This window comes from Xenopus laevis, chromosome 3S, assembly GCF_017654675.1.
Source record: "Xenopus laevis strain J_2021 chromosome 3S, Xenopus_laevis_v10.1, whole genome shotgun sequence".
NCBI classification, from domain to species: domain Eukaryota; kingdom Metazoa; phylum Chordata; class Amphibia; order Anura; family Pipidae; genus Xenopus; species Xenopus laevis.
This window is the reverse complement of record NC_054376.1, coordinates 16,050,481-16,075,727: the sequence shown is the minus strand read 5'-3', so window position 1 is coordinate 16,075,727 and position 25,247 is coordinate 16,050,481. Positions and strand designations below refer to the sequence as shown.

At 39.1% G+C, this 25,247-nt stretch overlaps 1 protein-coding gene across 6 annotated transcripts in view; it reads right to left on the bottom strand.

Annotated features, from left to right (window-relative positions):
* Nucleotides 1-16,907: 16,907 nt before the first annotated feature.
* LOC108712641 (calcium/calmodulin-dependent protein kinase type II subunit alpha) overlaps nucleotides 16,908-25,247 on the bottom strand; it is a 120,350-nt gene continuing 112,010 nt past the window's right edge. For all 6 annotated transcript variants that reach the window (XM_018254955.2, XM_041588033.1, XM_018254957.2 and 3 more), the window contains one exon: nucleotides 16,908-22,512. In XM_018254955.2, coding sequence (XP_018110444.1) covers nucleotides 22,509-22,512 — 4 coding nt within the window. In that variant the 3' untranslated portion in view covers nucleotides 16,908-22,508. The remainder of the gene's footprint in view (nucleotides 22,513-25,247) is intronic.

Below are 25,247 nucleotides of genomic sequence, written 5' to 3'. Positions count from 1 at the left end.
AGCAAGCCTATGGGGACCTTCCCCATAGGCTAACATTGACTTCGGTAGCTTTTAGCTGCCGAAGTAGGGGGTCGAAGTTTTTTTTAAAGGGGAAGTACTTCGACTATCGAATGGTCGAATAGTCGAAAGATTTTTCGTTCGATTCGTTCGATTTCGTTCGAATTCGAACGAATTTAACCAATTCGATGGTCGAAGTACCCAAAAAATACTTCGAAATTCGAATTTTTTTCATTCGAATCCTTCACTCGAGCTTAGTGAATCGGCCCCATAGTGTAGAAATGGAGGCAACTCAAGTTTGTTGTTACCCTACCCAGAAGTGGTCGACCATTAGCGATAACTCCAACCGCAAGGCATCTAATAGCCCAAGAGGTTACAAAGGAACCCAAGGTAAATTCTATGCAACTGAAGGCCTGTCATTGGCAAATGCTGATGTGCATGAGTCCACCATCAGGAAAACACTGAACAGCAATAGTGTGTAAAGCAACGTAGCAAGGAGAAAGCCATTGCTTCCCCCCCAAAGGGAATCGATGCGCAGGACTGATCAACAGTTGCCACAAACATTCAGTTGAGGTTATTGCTATACAAAAAGGTCACTCCAGAGAGAGAACAATCCACTTACTTTTGTCACTCTCAAATATGTTATTGGATTATTTACTTTTTTCAATAAATACATGACAAAATAAAATATTATTTTGTTTCATTTGTTTAACTAGGTTTTCTTCATTTACTTTTAGGACTTCTTTGAAAATTAGATGATGTTTTAGGTCACATTCATGTCAAAATATAATAGATTTGAAAGGGTCCACAAACTTTCAAGCATATGTATTTTTCATTGAACAAGCAAAAGAGAGCTGTGCATGTCCTTTTGATCATGTCTGATTACAAGTGTAATATTGAGCTATAATCTTCCTATGTTAGAAGGATGTATATAAAAAAAGGTGGACCAACCCTCCCTAATTTTTTACTTTACTATTGAGCTAACCAATTGGTTTATGCATGGTGGCTAAATTCCGACCCTAACAATCAGGCCAAGGTGCTTGAATTTGAAGCAGCAGTAATTTCATCCTTTGTGGCCAATCAGCTACACAGGGGTCTCCCCTCAATATATACCCTAACACCTGCCATGAAAACAGATACCCTAATTTTCAAACAAACAGTAGTGTCTGCCTGCAAGGATACAGGTACCTGGGCTAAATGATCCCTACTCTGGGGTAATAAAACTCTCCCACAGTTCCAGTCCCTTCCAGATGCCAGTGTCTGGGCCACAGCCGGAATTAATCATCGAGGGGATCTAGTAAGTGCAGGGGAATTCAAGCAGTTTGCCCAATTAAAAGAAAAATTTGGGTTAGATAATTACATGCTGTTTCGATTCTTCCAACTGCAGCATGCATTCTCTGCCCAATTTCCAGAAGGTGCCCCATCTATTACTCAATCCACCCTAGAAGGATATCTTCATAGGCCAGAACTCCCCAAACCTTAGATATACTATTTTGCTCCAAGGTAACTTTGACCCAATAAAACAAATATGTCATAAGTGGGCTCAGGAATTTCCATCCTTAGATGAAGGAACATGGAAAGATATTCTGGAACAAATACCAAAAACTAATATATCAGTAAGAGACCGCTATATACACACTAAGTTTCTTGATAGAGTTTACTTGACTCCACACAGACTGGCACAAATATACCAAGGGTATTCAGACATGTTTTAAATGTAATGCAGATAGTGGTACATATATGTATGTATTTTGGGTGCACCCAAAAATTCAATAATACTGGACTGTAATTCTTGCATTCATTAATACCTCTTTGGTGCTTCCAGAAATTTGGACACCTGAATTTTGCCTACTGGGACATTAGGAGGGACTTACTCTTCCACACAGTGGCAGATTGTGTTTACAGCAGCTTCTGCACTATGGAAAAAAGGCTATTTAGCTTACATGGAAAGCCCTGGAATCTCCTACCCTAGCATTCTGGATAAAAATCATCAATGACATACTACCAAGCCACAAACTGACATATATAACATGAGGATGCCTGGACAGGTTCTCTTCTTCTTTCTCTCTTTGACTTTCTTCCCTTCCTTTCTTCTTAATTTTCATGGTATGTTTAAAATCAATAAAAACAACCTTTCAAAAAAAAAAAAAAAAAAGATAGTCAATATGGCTGACACAGCATCAGTAAGCAAGATCACTGCAGAGCCCTTATGTATTTGTACTGAAGTTTGGGTTGGTCAGTGGAATAGTTTTCAACCCTTTTAATCCATCACATTTAGCAGGTACTGCTTCCATTAGTTCAATGAATAGCCAAGAAAATCCCTGGGGGTGCAGACCATATGGCTTCTAGGGGCCAACTGTGTATTTGGGGGAAGCTAAAACTAGTAATCTCTGTACCCCACAAAAGCATAGGTTGGAACAGATGAACAGCAGATTATATCATGCCTGTAAATGAATTAATGGTTCAGGGCTGGTACATGGATATCCCATTGTCACTGTTAGGATAATGAAGTGAATGAAGAGATAATAACAAACAGCACTTGTTCAGCAACGGCAATTATTAGATTTAATACTCTTACATCTTACAATTACTTTTCAGCTGCCAGGCTTAGAGGAACAGCCAATGGGACTGTGGCCTTGCAAGGAGCTGTCCAATCATGGATTTCATATGTGACTAAATTGTTTAAAAGGTTTTGCCTGTGTAAACAGTGTCAAGGTCAGAACGAGGATTCATTCCATCCATAAAATTTTATTGCCCCTACAATGCAATAAGCAATTTTTCCATAAACTCTACTTTTATGACTAGAGGCTAATGATTAAACCATGTGCGCTTATCAGTGCCATGGGTTCCCAGAGCTGCCCATTAGACTCAGGCATTTCCCATCACCTGTACAGAAAAAAAGGAACCCGGCTACCTTCCAACTTTCGTAATCTTTTGAGAAATGCAGTCCTTTCTCATTAAACAATGTGGGACATAGGGAACTTCAGAGTTACCGGCTCCATGCAGACTCATATTTACTGTCTGCAGGCTCCAGCTGTAATTCCGCACACTTAATGGAGTAGTTTTATATAGGTTATGTGAGTGAAAAACAATGCAGTGAGTATCAAAGAGAAATAGCCACGTTCTTTTTATAGAATTTTATTCTCATACAACTGAATTGGTTTGAACGAGGTCAAATATAATTTGAATTATAATCTGATGGTTGTCAACTGTCATCTAGTTTGCTTGGTTTGCATGTGTAAGGGCCCATGCAGTGCCAAATTTATACATTGGGGGCCCCAAGGCGAGGACTACTCTTTGCCCCCAGCATGCATGCACAAGTCTTATGTAGTTGGGTTCTCAGTACAGGGATTGGTGCACAGGAGATTGAAAGAGCTACACATCTCCTGCATTTCTTCAGTGCTTCCAAGCCCATTGCAATGTGGTTGGGTGGCATGCCTCCCTAGGCCCAGGACTTTGTGGCCTTTCCACAAATCTGGGTCTGGAGCGTCCATGGCACTGAACAATGGTGAAGTTTCGCTAGCGTTAATTTGGCAAGCATTGGCTAATTTGCATACAGCGGGAAGTTAAATTTCAATGGACGTATATGTTGCAGCAAATATATTACACTACACAAGCCCAGGGAACCTTCATAAAAGAAAATAGAGTTGTTATAATGCCCTACACATGAGCCCAGTGTCTAGTTTATGTGCCATATGTAAGGAAATGTAGGGGGGAAGCCGGGTACACTAAAAAAATTTACGATCTTTTGCAGCCTATCACCCTGAAAAACTGAAAATTCGCCATTGTTTTTTTGAGGAACTCCTATCTACTCTATTGCACTTCGTCTGGTCTGAGGTGGTGAAGGCAAGTCTTTCGCAAGAGGTAACATTCATTAAAATCCGTATCTTAGTGAATATGCGTAGTTATGTCCATTCGCCAGATCTTACGCCTGGGGTTAGAGTTCGAAGAAGCGCTAGAGTCTCCTTCGCTAGCGAATATACACCAGCACCCGTTAGTTAATCGGCAAAGTCCCAAAATGACGTCACGCTGGAGAATTTTCGCCAGCGTTTGTCACTTCGCCCTTTAGTAAATTTGCCCCAAAGAGTGGTGGTAAATGGAACATTGTCTAATTGGACCAGTGCTGTTAGTGAAGTTCCGCAGGACTCTGTACTTGATCCTTTGTTTTTCAACTTGTTTATTAATGACCTGGCGAAGGGCATTGAAAGTACTGTTTCTAGCTGCCCCCCCCCCGGAAAATGCCCCTCTTTACTTAACCCTCCATGCAGATTCTGTGCAGCCGAGTTCATGGGCACCATCTTCGGCTGCTTCGGTAATCTTCAGAATCAGACCGGCGAAACAGAATTTTTTTTTTTTTTTACATATAATTTTGAAATCTGACATGGGGCTAGACATATTGTCAGTTTCCCAGGTGCCCCCAGTCAACTAACTTGTGCTCTGATAAACTTCAGTCACTCTTTCCTGCTGTATTTCAAGTTGGAGTAATATCACTCCATCTCTTTCCCTGCCAGCAGCCTAAAAATAGAACAATGAGAAGGTAACCAGATAACAGCTCCCTGACACAAGATAACAGCTCATTGGTACATATATAGCACTCAACAGTAAAAATCCATGTCCCACTGTGACTCCTTCAGTTACATTGAGTAGGAGAAACAATAGCCTGCCTGAAAGTACTTCCATCCTGAAGTGCTGGCTGTTTCTGAAAGCACAAGATCAGACAAGATGACTGAGATGGCTGCCTACACATCCATATTACAACTGATAAAATATACTTCAGGAATAATGTTTAAAATGTTAGAGTGAATTATTTGCAGTGTAAACAATTTAATTTAGAAATAAAAACTAAACCATAAAAATCATGACAGTATCCCTTTAATTACAGATGCAAGAATACTAGTACTGTTAGTGCTGTGCCAATCATCTCATTGTTACCTAAAATAGATTTCTGGGTGCAGTTTTGCCTGCCAATATAACACTGTAATCAAACCTGAGATAGGTGGATATAGGGCTATTTAGGTATCTAGAGCCTTTTAAGTATCAAGTGTAAATAGAGCAGATAGGATTCTCATTGGAGGACCTTATTGCACCAGATGGGCTACTGGTTCTGAAGAATTTATTGTGCAATGTTGCAAATGTATGGTTGATGGACTGCAGACAGTTACTATCTGCTGCTTGCTGGTAATTGTAAGGGTCCGACTTTGTTAATGTAAAATTAGGCTCTTTTAGTATAGGGGACTAGTGATGGGCGAATAAATTCGGCAGGAACGAATTTGTGGCGAATAAGTTTGCGAAACTGCTGCGAAAATCCGTCGGCGTCAAAAAATTTTGAATGTGCGTCGGAAAAGTCGATCGCATCAAAACTTTAGTGTGCCACAACATTATTTGGACGCCCATTGACTTTGACTTTAATTCAAGTGAGCGGCAGAATTTTTCAGCGAACCGAAATGGGACAAATTCGCCCATTACTGTAGTGGACTTCACTTGCTCTTTCTAGATTATGGTACTTACCCACTGCATACCCTGCCTGCGTCTGAGAAGGAAGACAAGCTTTTATTAAATGTTGATGCTAGCATCATGGGTATCTGCGGGAGATTTTCCTCAAATATTTAGACATTTATTATGCGCCAAAAGCTGCTAAAAATCACAATTCAAAAATACTCCAGCTAAAAATCTGTTGAAATCACGTGGAAGTCAATGGCAGATGGTCCCTTTAACAATTGAAACATGTTTTTTACCTTCAGGATTCTCTATAGTTTCGGGCTGTTTGTGCTGGTTTTCATTTGATAACCCGATAAATTCAGGTTTGCTGAGAACAATTCGAAAAAAAGGTGCATGATTCGAACTGATGAATAATTGTGTCACGACTTTTTGTCACACAGATTTTATCGCTAAAAATTATTGGTAAAACATAGAACATTGGGAGACACCACTTCTATTGTGGAATACTACTAAAGCAGTAATGAGGGGAAACCTCATATCCCACATGGCCAAACATCGTAGAGAGGAACATGCTAAATTTCGCCAATTACTAAGTGCAGTTAAACAGACACATAGAGATTATATAGACACTCCAACGACAACCTCCAAGGAAAAGTATATGGAAGCTAAACAACTCCTGGAGACTTATGCCACATCCAAAGCCAAAAAGAATCTAGAATATACTAAGTACAAATTTTATAGGTGGGGGAACAAGACGGGGAAACTCCTAGCTGCCCTCATTAAACCCAGATCCAAAGTCAACCATATTCTTAAACTACAGGCATTGGATAACGGAATACCCGTTTGTACTCCTCAGGCTATCAGAACGACACTTGAGCAATATTTTAGAGATGTATACTCAGCAGAGGACCCTCCGGAGGACCTGATTGCTCATATCTTACATAAGGCCTCCTTATCGGAGATAACGCAGACCCAAAGAGATACGCTTAATGCGCCCATAACTGACGAAGAAGTCACTACCACAATTCGAAATTTGGCTAACAATAAATCCCCGGGTCCGGATGGCTACACTGCTGAGTATTATAAAATTCTGAGTCCCGCATGCCACTCGGCTATTGACAAATGTTTATAACGCCATATATCAGAAAGGGGACATTGCCAAAGAACAGATAGAGGCTTACACCACATTACTCCCCAAACCAAATAAGGACCCAACCCACTTAAACTCTTATCGCCCAATCTCCTTGTTGAATGTCGATCTGAAAATTTTGTCTAAGATTATAGCCCAAAGACTCCAATCTTTATTGCCTGATCTTTTAACGCACCACCAACTGGGCTTTGTCCGCCATCGACACTCGACAAAGGGAATTCGAGCAGCGATAGCAGCAACATTAATCTCCACGAAACACCAAAACACAAAGAATGTTCTTTTAAGCCTTGATGCGGAAAAGGCATTTGACAAAATCTTATGGCCTTTCCTGTTTCGAATTCTGCAACATAGAAACTTGGGTGACATCTTTGGAACATATATACACAACTTGTATACTAATGCCCAAACGAGGCTATTACTTAATGGAACCATCACAGATCCCATCAACATACATAGAGGCACAAGACAGGGATGCCCATTATCTCCCCTATTGTTTAATCTGACGTTAGACCCCCTTTTGAGAATCCTCCAAGACATGACGAGTTTCCACGGCATTAAAGTAGGAGACCATGAAACCAAAATCACAGCCTTTGCAGATGATCTCCTCCTATATATTGCAAATCCTAAACAGGCTTTACCACACATTCTTTCCGTGATCCATCAATACGGGCAAGCATCGGGATACTGCATCAATGTTGCCAAATCGGTGATTTTGCCGTTAGGAAATAAAGGGAAACCTCGCTGGGGTAACACATATGATTTTACGTGGACCAAGGACGAAATTACTTATCTGGTATACAAATACCGAAAAGGCCGAATGAACTCTACGCCCGTAATATAACTCGTTGTATAAGGGGAATTACGCAAGACATAAAAAACTGGCAAACTTATCACCTTTCTGCAATGGGGAGGGCTAATCTGCTCAAAATGGTGGCATTCCCCAAACTCTTATACAACCTTCAGAGTCTCCCCATCTTGGTACATGATAGGGATATCCAATCACTCTACAAACTGTTCAGACATTTCATATGGAATGGGAAAAAGGCGCGAATTAGTCTCAAAAAACTCCAACAAAACACATTAAATGGAGGCCTTAACTTCCCCAATATCAAACAATACAACATGGCAGCCACTATGAGACATTTAAAAGACTGGATCCATAACTCTGACATATATACTAATACCTACCAGGAACAACAGTTCATCCCGCAGACGAACCTACTATATATTCTACACATGCATAGAGCTGAACTTACAACTGACATTATAGACAATCCCTTATTATATTCCACTTGGCAAACCTGGAAGGGCTTGAGAAAACAGAGTTGCTTAAACAGTAATCACTCATTATACTTACCTCTTCTGTCCAATCCAGACTTCCGGAGTGGGCGGGCATTGACAATATATCAGGACTGGGGTAAAGAAGGGGTGACAACAATACGTCAATTAACAAAACAGGATACTCGCAAACCACTTACGTATGTACAATTACAAACCACATTTCCCTCCGTAGTGCATAATGTGTTTGCATTTTTACAAGCTCAGATGTATACTAGTAGGACTATCAGACTTCTAACGGATAAGGATTGGGATAACTCTTTGGATAGGTTTCTTTTACGGGTCAACTCCACCAAGGGAACCATATCGCAGAACTACAAATTTATGCAGGTTAATACTGACTATGACAGCATACCCAAAGGACCTAAACAATGGACTGTGGACATACCTGACCTAAGCATGGAAGTTATTTTTGGGATGTATAAACAACTATGGCGCACCCTACCCTCTAGCATCTATAGGGAAATGTTTTGAATTTGCTACACAGAACATATCTGACTCCAGAAATACTTTATAAAATGCAGCGAAGGGACAATAGCAATTGCCCGAAGTGTGGGCAACCCGGAGCTGACCTTATGCACTGTTTATGGTCTTGTCCATACATACGACGGTTCTGGAATCAGATAAGAGATTATGCAAATAGACACTTAGTGAATTTTGTCCCACTATCAGCAGCTTGGGCACTTTGGGGCATAACCCCCAACGCCCATACCAGAATTACAAGGGGTGCAAAAAGACTCTTATTAATCATAACAGCAGTAGCGAAAAAAACTATATTACAGGTTTGGATAACAAACTCCCCCCCCACTGTTAAGCTCTTCCTGGAGAAATTAGTGCGAGTTTTCTACATGGATTGGATAGAAGCATCTCTCAATAAAAACGCAATTGTCCAAAGGTTTTTCGAAACTTGGGAAACGTTTATTGACATAGTTCCACAAACAATAAGGCTTAGACTCCACGAGTGCTTTTTCTGCACGGAATGGTATATCACAAGGACAATACATGGAGACCCTCCAATTAATCTGTGACTAGCAGGGGCTTCCGGCATAGCAGCTTCAGAGACGAGACAAGACCTATAAAGAGAGAGAGAGAGTAACTGCAATGATCATCATTTTCTTTTCTGTTTATTTATCTGTTTTTTGTTTTTTTTTTCTCCTGGTTTATGATAAGGTTAAATTGCTACCCATATCCACAAGCTTGAGTACAGCAATCTGATTATCTATTTGATACTGCATTGTACACTTCACCATTCCTTTTATAGTTGCATTACTTGTACGGAAAAATCCGACTGTATGTTGCTTTATGTAATCGAGTTATGTATATTCTATGAATAGAAGGAATGCACATATATGTATGTGGATATGATTGATTTGTATTGACCAACTGCTCGAATAAAAAATGTTTCTTTAAAAAAAAAAAATTATTGGTAAAATTAAGGGCATTTAGGTGTGGGAGTTTGGACAAATTAAAAAAAAATTGAGAAACAGTTCAGTTTTAGTAAATAAAAATAGTGTGTAAATAATAAATGCATTGGCAAATGCCAGGGGGCTGCTATAAGATGCCATAGACAGTGATGAGCGAATTTCTCACGTTTTGCTTCATTCTATTAAAATTTTATTCATGGCAGCCTAGGTTCAATCCCATATCAGATCCCTGGGAACTTATGTAGTTTCCCTACACTTCTGGCACCAGCACTTACACATAATAGCACAGATGGGTGAAAAGCTGCAGAACTCGTTGCTGGTGGTTCAGGCAGCAGGGAAACAAATTCTTCAGATTTCATTCCTTTTTGGAGCAGCAGAAAAATAAAATAGTTCCCATTTATAATGTAAAACAGAGGATCTGGGGTCTCAAAAGCAGTGCCCCTATACCTAAATACACAAATATATCTCAGTCTCTGCTATACCAATATCACATACATTATATAATACAGTTTTTCTCAGGAGAAATGTTCCTCTGACCACAAAGGCTGCTTAATGAATAATGAATGTGGCTGCATAATGAATGACCAGGTGCCAGGGTCTGACTCAGCTGGCGACACACTATGAGAAAACGTGGTGGTTCCTGGCCCTCATGAGCTCCTGCAGGCTCAGACCCACTCCTCTACCTGCGCTGCTGCATCAAAGATTAGAGCAAAGAACAGGACTTAAGTGTAGCAGCATGCTCACACTCACTTGGGGAAAGGGGGCTTGTGGGTACTTAAGTCAGGAGGGGGTCCTGGAAATTGTGAAGTCGCAGCACCGGTGGGCACTGGTGCGGCTGTCATATTGCAAGTTAAGAAACTTGTATCAGGTGGCAGCAGCCCGCAGGTTACCAGGGGCAGCAAAAAATCACTGCTGGTAACTTAAAGGAGAACTAAACCCTAAAAATGAATGTGGCCAAAAATGGCTTATTTTATACACTGAACTTATTGCACCAGCCTAAAGTTTCAGCTTGTCAAAAGCAGCAATGATCCAGGACTTCATACTTGTCACAGGGGGTCACCATCTTGGAAAGTGTCTGTGACACTCACATGCTCAGTGGGCTCTGAGCAGCTGTTGGGAAGCTAAGCTTAGGGGTTGTCGCAAATTATCAAGCAGAAAATGAGAATGACCTGTAATATAAGCTGATGCTACAGCGCTGATTATTAAATTCTGATGCTAGTTGCAATGGTTTCTGTGCTGCCATGAAGTAATTATGTGTATTAATTACTAAACAGACTTATATTGTGACATTTCTATTCTATATGTACTGTATATTGTGAGTGGGTTCCTAAGTTCAGTAAGTTACAGCAGCACAGAGCATGTGCAGTGAATCAGCAGAAAAGAAGATGGGGAGCTACTGGGTCATCTTTAGCGACACAAATCTCTACTGCTAAAGGGCTGTGGTTGGATTTGGCTGGTACAGAAGCATTTTAAAGAATGAAGAACTGATGAAGCACATTAAAAGGGCATGTAAAGGCAAAAAATTAAATCACATTTTTACTTTCTTTAATGAAAAAAAAACTATCTCCAATATACTTTAATTAAAAAATGTGTACCGTTTTTATAAGAGTGTATGCAGTGAAATTCTCCATTCATTTACTTCTGTGGATAGGAATTGTCAGACGGTCCCTAACTGTTGAGCAGGGAAACAATCATACTTATGAAAAGCAGGGGGAGCCCCCACCTTAATTCCCAGCCATGCAGAACTCAAGCAGCTTTGTTTATGACAATCCCTAAGCAGCCCAGACCACACTGAGCATGTGCACAGTCTTAGTCTTGCAAAAATGTTTAACAAAGTTACAAGATGGTGACCACTGAAACCAACTTTGAAAGTATAAATTATTTGTTTGATTAGGCATGTGGTGCAGTAAGTTCATGTTTATATTTAGTATACAAAATAAAGCATTTCTAGCCTTATTCTATTTTAGACTTTACATGCCCTTTAACATTTTTCAGTAAGCAAAAAGATATTTAAAGGCATCAATATATTTTCCCTTTATATCTTTCTTAAAATTGGCAGCGTGGAAACAGTGTCATTGTGACTCATATTGCTCCCATAGATATGACCCATTGAACACATTTTTCTAAGAGGAAGAATCTTTGAGGGATATGATAAAAAGATTGGTATGAGATAACGAAGGAGCAAAGACTAGTAGGAAGCAAGTAGCAGGGCCGTGTGTACGTGTGCTGGAACATGTGGTGTGTTGCGAGCATTTGAACTCGTATGTAATCTATTAACCAACGCGTTTCCGTGGGAGTAGTGTCCTGGAGAGGGACAAGCAATATACTGATTCTGTAACACAAGGAAGAAATGTAGTAACAATAAAAAAAAAAAACACAAAATGGGTAAACAAGGAAATCCTTGGTTTATAGGGGAAAATACTATTCAGGGGATATATCCTGTCCTCTACAGGCAGCTTTAAATAGTGCAGTTAAACAAAAAAAACTAAATTTCTAATTTTCCCTATTTATTCTGATGATCTGCCCTCATCATGAGATGTCACTCCTGGTTCTTAGCGTTGCCACTTCCGTGTCAAAGTGGAGGGCTGGTTGAAAAACTGAAATTTGCATTTGGGTGGATTGGATAGCCAATGGCAGATGACTATCTATGGATCGGTGGGTTTTGTTCGCATTGTTGCATGGTGGGTCGGGCACAGGCCTACTGATCTAGACCCACACATGACTCTAGCTGATGTGTTTAAGGTCGACAAACTTTTTAAACTTTTCAATTGGTCACCTTTTTTTTATAGTTTTTGAATTATCTTCTGATACTTTACTGCTTTCAAATGGGGGTCACTGACCCCATCTGAATGCTCTGTAAAGGTGGCCACAGACTCAAAGATCCGCTCATTTGGTGAAGAAAAATGTCAGGACTCTCCGCACACGGCCCGAAAATCGTACGAATCCTCGATTTGTACGATAGGATCTTTGCGTCTATGGCCAGCTTAAGGCTACAAATGTATTTTTATCACTCATCTTTGTAATCAGGCGTCTTCCATTCATATTCCAGTCTCTATTCATTAAATGCTAGTTTGCTAGGGTAATATGGACCCTAGCAACCAGATTGCTGACATTGCAAACTGGAGAGCTGCTGAATAAAAAACAAAATAACTTGAAAACCACAAATAATAAAAAAAATAAAAAACAAAAGCAAATTTTCTCAGAATATCACTCTCTACATCTTACTAAAAGTTAATTCAAAAGAGATCAACCCCTTTAAAGCAACAGAATCCTGCAATAATAATTCTGCTTGCTCAACACATTTCTTCTATCCCCCAAACACCTAAACAGCATTGTATCTGCCCGTCTGATATTTTATTACAGTGTAAAATAAGAAAAAAGAAATTGCACAGTTATCTTCCTTCCATAGATAACAGATGGAGGATTTTCTATCACTCAAAGGGGAGTTCATTGTATGATGCAGACAGTAATATTCTAAGATCAACTGGCTATCAATTATTATTGGCTTAGCTTTATTAAATATATTTTGTTTTAGCAACCAGACAAAAGCTAGGAAGGCCAGAACAGAAGAGGAATAAGCAATGAAAAAGTGATAAACTAAACTTTTAAAGTCAGTTTGTCATTTGGTTGCTGGGCTCAGTGACTGCAACATCCAGATAGAATTGCGTCGGTTGTAGACTAGATGTAAGCAAATAAAAACCAAAAGACCTCTTTTGCTTAAAACTTCCGCTTTCAAGGAGATCTAAACCTTAAAAATTAATTTAGCTGGAAATGCTATATTTTATATATTGAGCCAGCCTTAAAGGAGAACTAAACCCTCCCAGAGAGAGTCTTCGTCCAGTAGCCCCCATTTGCCCCCCTCCGTGGTTCCATCCTGCATGGTCCACTATTTAGAAAAGTGTAGCAGAAAGTCGCACAGACCTCCCAATGCAGAATAGCGCAGATGGCTGAAAAAACTGAATATCGGGAGAAAGGGTCTGGCCCCACGGGGGCCCATGAGGCTGGTTTAGTAAGTGACAGCAGCACAGAGCATGTGCATTGAATCAGAAGAAAAAAAGATGGGGAGCTACTGGGATATCTTTGGAGTCACAAATCTTCCCTGCTAAAGGACTGTGGTTGCCTAGGGCTGGTATAGTACCCCAAACCCTAATAGACAACATTTCTAGCGTACTTCTTTAGTTAGGTTTTATTTGCCTTTTAGTATGGTTTTCATTCTTTGGAAAAAAGCATGGAAGAGTGTTATAGAAGTTTAATCTACAGTCACATGTAGCCATACATAGACTAAGTTTTGATAGGGGTTATGGTTTGGAGTAATTTCAGTCAAATGCTCATTGTGCACTTTAAATACATGGAGCTATACCATTATGACTTGCACTATTGAATATTGAGTATTAGCACAACATTTATATGTATAACTCATGATCAGGTGTGTCAAGATCAAATGGGCACTGTCTGAAACCCTTTGCAGTGGCACTGGCACCCAAGCATGGAAGATGCCAATTCTAGATTTATGATGACGACACTACCAGATTTATGGGGAGTGATGGGTAACAGGTGGGAAATGAGTACAAATTAAGGCTGCAGAACTGGGTGCAGATCTAGCATGGTCTTCTTGGCCTCTAGCTGATGGGGGGGGGGGTATGGGGTTATTTAGCTAATTAGTTAGAGTGGGGATGTTGGGAGTAGTATTGAACTATAAGAAATGGATGATGTGATAAAATACTAAAGTGTTAATTACCTGTTTTACATTTTGGTGAGGATGTTATTTTCCTAACAGGGATTTCCTGTCTTGCACTTTATAAGGGTTGTATAGGTATGGGGACTGTTATCTAGAATTCTCAGTACGTGAGGATTTCTGGATAATGGATCTTTCCATAATTTGGATCTTCATACTTTAAGTCTGCTAGAAAATCATGTAAACACTAAATAAAACCAATAGGCAGGTTTTGTTTCCTTAGTTGGGATCAAGTACAATGTACTGTTATTACTAAAGAGAAAAAGGAAATAATTTTTAAAAGTTTGGATTATTTTATTATAATTGAGTCTATGGGAAAGAGCCTTTCCATAATTCAGAGCATTCTGGATAACGGGTTTCCGGATAATGGATCCCATACTTGTACTGCATTATAGTAATTTGTGACTGCTGAACCCATGCGCTTGAGACTAAGGTCTGAGTACTTCGAAACGTAGTGCTGTTTGGGTCAGAGATTTGTTTTTAATACATGGGATTCTTTATCAATATGAAGTGAGTGCACTATGGCAGTGACAGTTTTATGTAGTACAGCATGTTTTTTAACTATTTGCTTATATATGGCCTTGGTCTTTATTTGAAAAGGTCAAATCTGCCGTATTTTCCTGCTGCAAGGTAATAGTGCTAAACATAATTCTACTGTGCATTCCACTTACCACTAAGCAAGTCCATGGATTGCGTTTGCACTTGCAATTTTATAGATATTTCTACAGAATAAAGATCATGGCTTAGGGTCAGGACACACAGGCAGATTTGGGGAGAGTAGTCGGATCGACCGAAGACAGCCGAAGTTTCCTCGTGAGGCAACTTCGGGCGACTTCGGAAAAGAATCGCTCGCAAGGAAGAAGAGGAGATTTGCTGCCAGGCGACTAAGCTCCCCGAATCTGTCTGTGTTTCCTGACCCTTAGAAGGTTTATTTTTAAGCTTGTCTGTTCCTAATTACTGAAAAGTGATCTGAGGCAGACATGGCAGCACATGGGGATACACAATTATGGAGCCTTACCATATATGTGTTCACACTGCCATCTTCTGGGAAAAGTGTTTTTTTTTTTTAACGCAAAATAATTCAGGATGAAGCAATGATATTTAACCTACCATTCTCCATTTTCAACCACAGGGCTTACACCCTCACAGCCAGAGTTACAAGAACCTTTTATTTAAAAAGACCTTTCTCTATTTGTGGTGGGTGAAAATGCCATAAAAATAGCAATGCGTTCTGAATTCTGCATCCAAAGGCAGTGCCCAGGTCTTGTGTTCACCTCCTACACAGACAACACTACAGATATTTATGGTCATTAAGTACAGGTATGGGACCCGTTATCTAGAATGCTCGGGACCTAGGGTAACAGGTCTTTCCGTAATTTGGATCACCAATTACTGTCCCAGAAGGCAGATCCTGTGGTTGTCGGGGAGGGGAGACTGTAATGTAGTGGGTCCAGTAGTGCCCCATTTACTGAGCAATGTCAGTATATCTTGGCAGCATTGGTCAACTTAGCAATGTTTGGGGGCCTTAAATTTAATTTGCTGTGGGGCTCTAGTTTCACCACTTTCTATGAACCTTCTATTTAGAAGTTCCCCTAGCCTTTAATCATGGTCCCCCCCACACCCCTTAAATTTCTACAAATATAAGAAATTATTGGCATGTTAGTCATTCAGTCATAGTTCCAAGAATATCTAGGACAGACAATACACGTTCAACCCAAATGTCACCTTCACTGACCTTCAAGCAGGACATTTAGGTGTATCTTGGAGAGTCAATGGCTATTGACTCCAATACTCCCCCTATCTGGACTTCAGACTGAGCTTTTGCATCACACCCTGGGGTTTATCGCTACCATTTGGAATCACTTAAACATGCTGCAATGAAAGGCAACATCTGTGATAAAACATGAAACCACCTGTTCTTTTGGAATCCATGAAGACAGGGACTATAGAAGTAGAATGTAATATGGACATTAAGAGGGTCCTGATTAATTGTTTAAGACCCAGACCCAGAGAACAGAAAGAGATTAAACAAACATTTCTTTAAACTACAATTACATTTATAATTCACTTAAAAATCATAGGAACATTTTAAATTAAGGAGAGGGAAAGGCAAATCACTGGTGCCAATGATTCTAGGTTGGCTCTCCTTTTCTTAAAAAAACACTGTACTGTTTTCTGAGTGTTGTGTCGCCATCGTCTTCTGCTGTCTCCCATTGTGCTTGAGCAGATGCATACAGCACTTCTTCCGAGATTTATATACTGTGCATGTGAACTCCTAGAACTGAGGCAGAAGATGGCAACATTGCTTGGCAAACAGTGCCCCTGGCTGTGCATGGCAGCTAGGGTAATTTGGACCCCAGAAAACCTGATTACTGAATAGTTTTTGAATTTTTCATCTGCCGCTTTCCAATTTTCAGAAACAGGTCATTGACCTCCAGCAGTCAAAATGCTATTGCTCTCTGAGGCTACCATTTTTTTGTAATTTTTATTTTTTATTACTTGTCTTTCTATTCAGTCCCTCTCATATTCATCTTCCAGTCTCTCAATCAATCAATCAGCTCAATCAGTCTATCTCTATTCAATCAACTGCCTGGTTGCTTAGGGTAGACTGGGCCTTAGCAAACTGGAGAGCTGCTGAACAAAAAGCTAGATAAATAAAAAAAAAGACAAGAACAGCAAATTGTCTCAGAATGGCACTGTGTGAATGGCACAAAGCGAATTTGAATGTGAATTACCCTTTAACATACATAACGCTGAATAATATTGCGTCCAAGTGTCTTTTTAGGAGTCCAGAAGAATGAACAAAACAGAGTCACCATTTCTATATTGCACAGAAACAAATTTATTTAGGATTGTGCCATTTATTGAAATCAAACATCAAGGATAAAATATACAGCCAGAAAATGCATCATTAGGATTTGTTTACCACAAAGTAATAAACCTGAACAAATACTTCTGCAACACGTTACACCGGTTAACGGTTTTAAGTCACTTACAAAAACGAAAGTTTCATCTTTTTTTTGTTATTTTGACTGCTTTTTATTTTTTTCATATTTTTTTAAGTGTAAAACAGAGTGGCTGTTGTGCTTTTGCCCCTCTACTGTTGGAAAGTCAATGCCTTTCAAAGACTGTTTCTCTGGCAAGTACTAAAAGCTTGTCACTAGTTCCAAGGAAATCTTGTTAGAGTGCCATTACCTTACCCATTGTCACAATCAGGGTTTAGTGGTTGTTACTGCTCTATAGAAACTATATACACATGCTGATGGGTAAAGGACAAAGAAAAGCATGACCACTGAGGGGGACCAATTTGTTAGACCTGCCAGCCCCAAGTAATTATAATCACTACATGGGATGCAGAGCTGATGCGTTTGTTTTGCTGAAAAATGCCACGTTGCCATCGTCTTTTTCCATGTGTGATAACCTAAACATAGAAGCAAAAAGCCATTGTTTGCCTCTACTGAGCCTGTGCACACAGCCTGGGACCACACAAAGGATCTATGAAGAGGAAGAAGATGGTGATGTGCCACTCCTACAATATTACCCCAGGCAAGTGCAAGTTTTCAGCAAACTAAAGCACCAGGCTAGAGTTACAAATGTGTATCCTCCAGTGATTATGTCTTTCCTTCTCTTTTAAAGGTATACTATCATCAAAGGAACCATTGCCAACAAATAAGCTGTTTTAGAAATTATAAATAACAATAATAATACATCTCCAGCACTATTATTAGGTATATTGCTCTTATCTAACATATAGAGACCACTGCAGTTTTGTTGCCAAATGTGAATATTACACTGTAATAATATATCAGAATGTTGAGCATAGTGTTTAGGAATTCCAAGCAAGAAAAAGAAATGTTTGAAAAGAGAAGATTGGGGGAAGGAAAATGCAGGGTGTGCACACAGCAGCATTAATAGGGCCACTGGATAGCTGAGCGAGATTCATTGAGCAATGTTGTTCAGCCATGATGTTTGTGTCCTGCCCTGAATTACTAGGTACAACTCCCAGCAAGCTTTAACCCATAATAAAATTTAGGAGAAGCAGAACAACTATAGAAGGTTTGTAACATTAAATAAAATTTGAAAGATCACTAATCCTGTCAATGTAGACTAAGAAGTGACTGCTTGATTTACTTTAAATATTTGTAGTAAAATGAAATTCAAATAGAATTAAGGTGACCTTACATTGGTTTATTCTGCAGCTTATTGGCCCATGTTTTGTGCCTTTAGGTGCAGGGGTGAGGTGATTTGAAATATTCGCCTCAGGCGGCAGTGCCCAGCAGGTTACCAAGGGCAACAAAAAAGACACGCCTGGTAACATTAAACCAGAAATTCTGCATTTCTAGGGGAGAGAGAACAATTGTGTTCTCTGCACTAGTGATGCTGACCCCCTGCCATGCTGGAAAGGTAAGCGCTGGGGAGAAGGGGGTGGGTTTGCAATAACCGCCTCAGGCAACGCCTGCCTTTGAAATCCACTACTTAGGAGGACCAAGACTTCATTCATTAGTGCGGTTTTGCCTTCCTGGTTAGTTATTTATACAGCTGCTCATTAATAAATGGTGATGGATTCAAGGGAATAATAGAAAAATGATCAACACAAGTATAGATTTTCTATTCATAATGCCAGAAACGTCCATGAGTTGGCAGCTTTTTGGTCCACATATCTTGCCCTTTGGAGGACCTGCCTAATATTTGGGCTAGATATATTTGGACAGGTTTAAAAACCCCACATTTTCAGTGTGTCTCAATAGATCCCCATTGTGATCCAATCTGTGGGTTGGGTTGTGCATTGGATCATTTTGATTTGTCCCATCATATTGGTGGCCAAATCAGGATCTACTCATTTGGTGACTTAGCTAAATAAATGCTTAATGTGTATGCCCAGCTTAAGCCCCAAGTTAGAAGAGATAAGGTGAGTTCAAGCAGAAACTAATGATTTGGATATAAATACCATCAATAATTGATTTGGGGTTGACACTGTAGATTATAAACGTGATTAATAATCAATACATATAAATAAAACATTCACTTTTCGCCAGGAACTAAAATATATTTAGCTATCCTTCCTATAGCATAAGTAATTGGCTGCTTGTGAGCCCTTTTTATTCTAGACTGTGTATTGTGCTTGAGAGATGTGTTAAAAAACAGAACAGCCACACAGCAAAATGTCCCAAGCAGGGCTTAGCTCTGAAACTGTAAGGATGTCCTTGTGTGGTTGAAAAGAAATGTGTCTGATATTTATTCAGTGGATACTGCATGCAGAGACAAACTATAACAAACCCATTTCATAGTCATTGACAGTTCCCTGGTGTTCAGGTAAAAGACCTATCATTAAGCCTCTTTAATATCTTAAAGCACCATCGGAACAGTCTTCAAATGCATTGCTCTGCAGCAGACGAGAGGTTATTTGCTGAAGCAGAGGTATAACACCATGTATTTTATTTGTTTATCAGTACAATATTCGGAAGACTATAAACAAGACATTCTGCAGACAAACCCTGTCCCCAAATGTATCCCCAAACAAGAGAATGCAAAACTGTCTAGCTTTAGAGATATTTGAAATAACCCATTAATGAGCAACAGAAAAAATATCATGCAAGCATTGCTTGGAATCTTCAGAACATAGAAAAAGCCTTGTCATCAATCAAAGCCAATTTCAGTATGAGTTTAAGTATACACAGACTGGAAAGGTCAGAAAATGTATTTGCCTGCAATACAAATTTTCCCACATCAGCTGGAAATGGCAGACACACAAAATAATAGAACCTGTCAGTTTCACTTCTATGATGAAGTTAAGAATTTCCCCAGACTCCGGCCATTGGCGTGATATCCAATCTACTAGATTACACAACCTCTCATCAGTAACGAATGGTGGCCAATCATATATAATTAGCAGTGACATATATTTCCAAGGCTAAATGGCAGTCATGGGTTCCAGCTGGTTAACAGGGAATATTAGAAACATGATCAACACAAGTAAAGACTTTCTGTTCACGGTTCCAGAAACTTCCATGACAACGATCAGTCAGAAAAAAAGTATTATATGTTGCCGTTTCAATACTCCATTGTCCATTTGTAAAACCTATTCACATATACCTTAATGCTTGATACCATTGCGTTTCATTACAAAAGCTTGAAGAAGCATCTTGAAGCCTGAAGATGATCCAACGATGAGAACTTGACTTTTTCAGTTCAACTAAAAACCTGCATATTTTTCTTCTCAAACAACAGAAGCGCAACTGCAAAAAGCATTCCTCTTTATAGTCCCAGCACTAAATGTTGGCAGGGCATTTAAAACAACTCCACTACTAAAAGCAAGAAAATACAGATAAGCACAAAATAATTTTTAGGAAAAATTTGGTTCCATGAAATGCAAGGATCATCATGTTATCTTTCATATAAATGCCATGACTATTTATAGCATCATAGCGCCTGGAACATAAACCCTTGGTAGAAATTTATACTTTGAGATCTGCAAATTCGGAAAAAAAGTAGATAACTGTCCCACACCAGGAAATCTTGAACCATTTATCATTTCATAAACTGTAGGTTGATATTTATACTTTGGGTTGTCAGTGAATAAGATAAAAAGAGAATAAAGAATAAATACAATGACTGCAGGAACCTACAAAATCCCTTTTAAACATAAAAACTGATGTTATTGGCTCAACACCAGGGTGATATTTGAAATATTCTAGATCAGGTCCAAATAGAGGTCCTCCAAGAGAAATGTATAGCCTCTGTCATGAACAAGATCTTCATAAACCTTTTGACATCATAAATTATCTGCAAATGGGATGAGAAAAACCCAGATAACTAGCCCACTCCAGGGCAAATCTTAGTCTTGATAGACTAGATTAGGTCAACCGTAGTTTGATATTTATACTTTGGGTTGTCCATGAATAAGATAAAAAGGGAATAAATACAGTTACAACAAGAACCTACAAAACTTAGAACCTTCTTAGAACCTCCTTTCAGTTTTCTGGCAAACAAACAACTATCAAACAGGCAGTAGCAAATTAACAATTGAAATAAATGAATCGGCAGTATTCCAGTCTTTCTGCAGAAGGGCACGTCGAGGAATACGCTGCTCCTCCCCACTTCACGAAGAAAAAAACCTCATTTTAACATTCTGCACTTAAGTTATTGTAAGAATCTTCTTTAAAACTTCTATAAAAAGCATGCATATAATAGATTTGCAATAGAAATACGTATTTTTTGTTTTTTTTGTTTAACACACGGATTATTTCCACAAAATATATATATATGTGTGTGTGTGTATATGTGTTTATTTTTATATTTATTATTACTCTAACTTGCATGTTCTCTCTCTGCATTGTTTTTTTTTCTTCTTTTGAACTTGTTTGTTGCTTTAGAATTACTTAGTGGTACTGTATATTTATGGCACTTTCACTGCAAAAAGAAATTTACATTCTAACAGGCGATGGTATGATGCCTGTAAAATATCTGATTAGAACAATTTTTATTCATCAAAAAAAAAAGAAGCAAAACCTGCAGCTCTGAGTGTTTCTGGCAACCTTAGTTAATGCCAAATAAAGTAGAACAAGTAACAGAGAGTTCATTTTTCTGGATAAGGGTGAACAGACTTCCCAGCTAAGAACAATATGAAAACGTTTCTTGAGGCCTTAACTTGTGCTTTTGGTTATCTTGTTGCTTCATCACACACACAGTCGGGATGTTTGTGGAGTAGCTTTTCCTTTGAAACCCATTACAGAACTGCTAACCGCTGAAGGCCTTTTTAGTATTTCAACAGATACATAATACTGATTAGTCAGTCGGTTCTGTAAAAGTCCTTCATAATTCTCTATAAACACCCCCAGATCTACTGTTGAGAAAACAAATTCAAAGGTCTGTGGGGTTGAATTGCTCATAAACAGCATAAATCAGTTTTCCCCATATTTTGTAAAATAGATTTTCAGAGAAGGCCTATCCCCCTCTCTCCCTGTTCTCTTAACAGTGGCATGACATTGCTTATACACAGTAGGCTTGCATACACTCACTCGAGTGCTATGTTGTAACTTGTACACAGCGGCCATGCCTACACTCGCACACATATGCTCATATCAGTGGGATGTTGTAGTTTGTACACAGTGGGCATGCATACACTCACACATATGTCTTCTTGTCAGTGGGGGGAACTTGAACACAATGGGCATGCATATACACTCTCACAACACATCTTCTATCAGTGGTATAACACAACCCTGACGCACATCTACATACTCTCAAATATTTTGAACATGTCAGACACCTGGTCCCTCATCGGCAAAGTCATGAATAAAAGCATGGCTGAACCAGTGCAATAAGAGCGGAGCAGAGAAAGAGAGGGGGGCCGGGCTTGCAGAAGATCAAAGTGGGCTTCCTCTTCTTGCTATATTAATGAAAGCCCTTGTTCTTTGCCAAAATTTCAGCTGCAAGAAAAATGAACAAGTCATCAGATTATTTCTGTTTAACACCTGGGGGCAGATTTATCAAAGGTCGAGGTGAAGTTTCGAAGTGAAAAACTTTGAATTTCGAGCTATTTTTTGTGTACTTCAACTAGGGAATAGTCATACTTCGATTCGAATTTGAAAAAACTTTGAAATTCGAAGGCTGAATTTTTTTGAAATACTGTCGCTTTAAAACTTCGACTTCAACCATTCGCCACCCAAAAGCTGCCAAAGTGCTGTTTTAGCCTATGGAGGCAATTGGGGGAGTTTGGGAGATCAAAGGTCGAAGTTAAAAAAACTTCGAATCGAAGTACGATCGTACGATTTGAAGTAAGATCGTATGTTTCAAAGTAGGCCGAATTTGGCCCACTTCGACCCAAAAAAAACTTCAACCTCCATTCGATTGGTCTTTTTTAATTCAAAGCTCAAAGTTTTTTTAACTTCGACCTTCGACCTTTGATACAGACCTTCAACCCTCTCAAACAGAGAGTTAAAGGGGCTATTCACCTTTAATCGTAAACTACTTTTTAAAGGAATAGTTCAGTGTGAAAATAAAAACTGGGTAAATAGATGTGCAAAATAAAAAATGTTTCTTATATAGTTAGTTAGCCAAAAATGTAATATATAAAGGCTGGAGTGAACAGATGTCTAATAAAACAGCCAGAATCCAACTTCCTGCTTTTCAGCCGTATAACTCTGAGTTAGTCAGCGACTTGAAGGGGAGCCACATGGTACATTTCTGTTCAGTGAGTTTGCAATTGATCCTCAGCATTCAGCTCAGATTCAAAAGCAACAGATATGATCCATGTGGCCCCCCCTCAAGTGTCTGATTGGTTACTGCCTGGTAACCAGGGTAACCAGTCAGTGTAAACCAAGAGAGCTGAAAAGCAGGAAGTTGGCTTCTGACTGACAAGTTATACATGAAATCACTCCAGCCTTTATACATTACATTTTTGGCTAACTAACTATATTAGAAACATTTTTTATTTTGCACAGCCTTTCTATTTACCCAGTTTTTATTTTTACACTGAACAATTCCTTTAATATGTCTTCATTTTAACTTTGTTATGGTTCTTTCAAGCTTTCAGATAGGGGTTGCTGACCCCCATCTAATAAAAAAAAAAAAAAAAAAAAATATATATATATATATATATATATATATATATATATATATATAATCCAAAAAATGAAGGAAGCACTCACGGCAAATTTTTCTTGAAAAAACTTTTTACTGGATCATGCAAACATCAACGCGTTTCGGTACCTCAAGGGACCGTCATCAGGATCACATCCTGATGACGGTCCCTTGAGGTACCGAAACGCGTTGATGTTTGCATGATCCAGTAAAAAGTTTTTTCAAGAAAAATTTGCCGTGAGTGCTTCCTTCATTTTTTGGATTGTATGCTTTACTTGGCTAGCACCCGGCCTCAGTGACTATTGGCGAAGGTGAGTGCCGGCTTCACATGCTTTTATATATATATATATATATATATATATATATATATATATATATATATATATATATATATATATATATTCCATGGAATGGGTGGCACTCCACTTCTGAACATCACCCAGTTGCACGGTTAAAGTTTAGTATAATTTCAAGAAGAACCAGCAACACAGGGTTATTTATATTAATGGAAAATGTTTATTTGGTAAGGCATGCATAGCCAATTACCATGCCATTATATATATATATATATATTTGAAGTATAGCACTCATCAGGAAAACTACTAGTAGGCTCAAGTGTCAGTGGACACCATTTGGCCTATTTATGGGACAAAATGGGAAAATAAGAGTACAAAAATATAGAAAGTAGATATAAAAAACTAGGAAAATAAAAAGGTTGAGTGAGGAGAGGAGGAATAATAGTTTGGAAAGTGGGCCCACGGTCTAAGGTTTTATGGACTATGGTGTAAGGTTTTCTGGTGGGCCCCTGGCATCCCAGTTCAACACTGAGTAAGGTCACGGTCAGTGTCTGAAATGTTCGGCTTTAAAGAAACAAAAACCTATGTCCATGTTTTTTTTAAGAAATGCCCAGTTTAGTTAATAGGACCAGTGATCCTATTAACTAAACTAGTTTTGTAAAAAGCATCTGAAGGGTTTATATATTACTTGCTATGGTTTAACTATCCTGCTGGGACAAAGGTCAAGCAACAACATGTTCCTAGAAGTTGTATATATGTTGACAGCCATACAAGCAACTTTTGTGAACAAGAAGCCTTGGCTGAACTAAACCTCCTGCATAATTCCCTTCTGAGCACACAGTTGCAAACCAGATACAATAAATACAGTCTAAGCTGTAGTTATTCAGATTTGGTCAGGAATTGTCAGCTATACTACTAGACCATATAAGGGCATAGTTTGTCTTAGAGATGGCAGGTTTTTCTGATGGGTCTGTCGCTTCATATTCAGCCTCTCAATGATGGCACCCAGTCTCTCAGGGGTCAAGATGTGCTTCACATCTAACATTACGTGCAGCTGGGGTCCCCAACCTTTTTAACCAGTGAGAGACATTAAAATGTAAAAAGAGATAGGGAGCTACACAAGCATGAATAATGTTCCTAGGTGGTACAAAATAATGGCTTTGATTTGCCATTTGGTAGCCCCAATGTGGACTACAAAATGGAAAATCACATCCCTTATTTGCACCACCCAGGGACATTATTCCTGTTTGTGATGCTTCCCATTTGAAAGTGGCCTATAGGAGGCT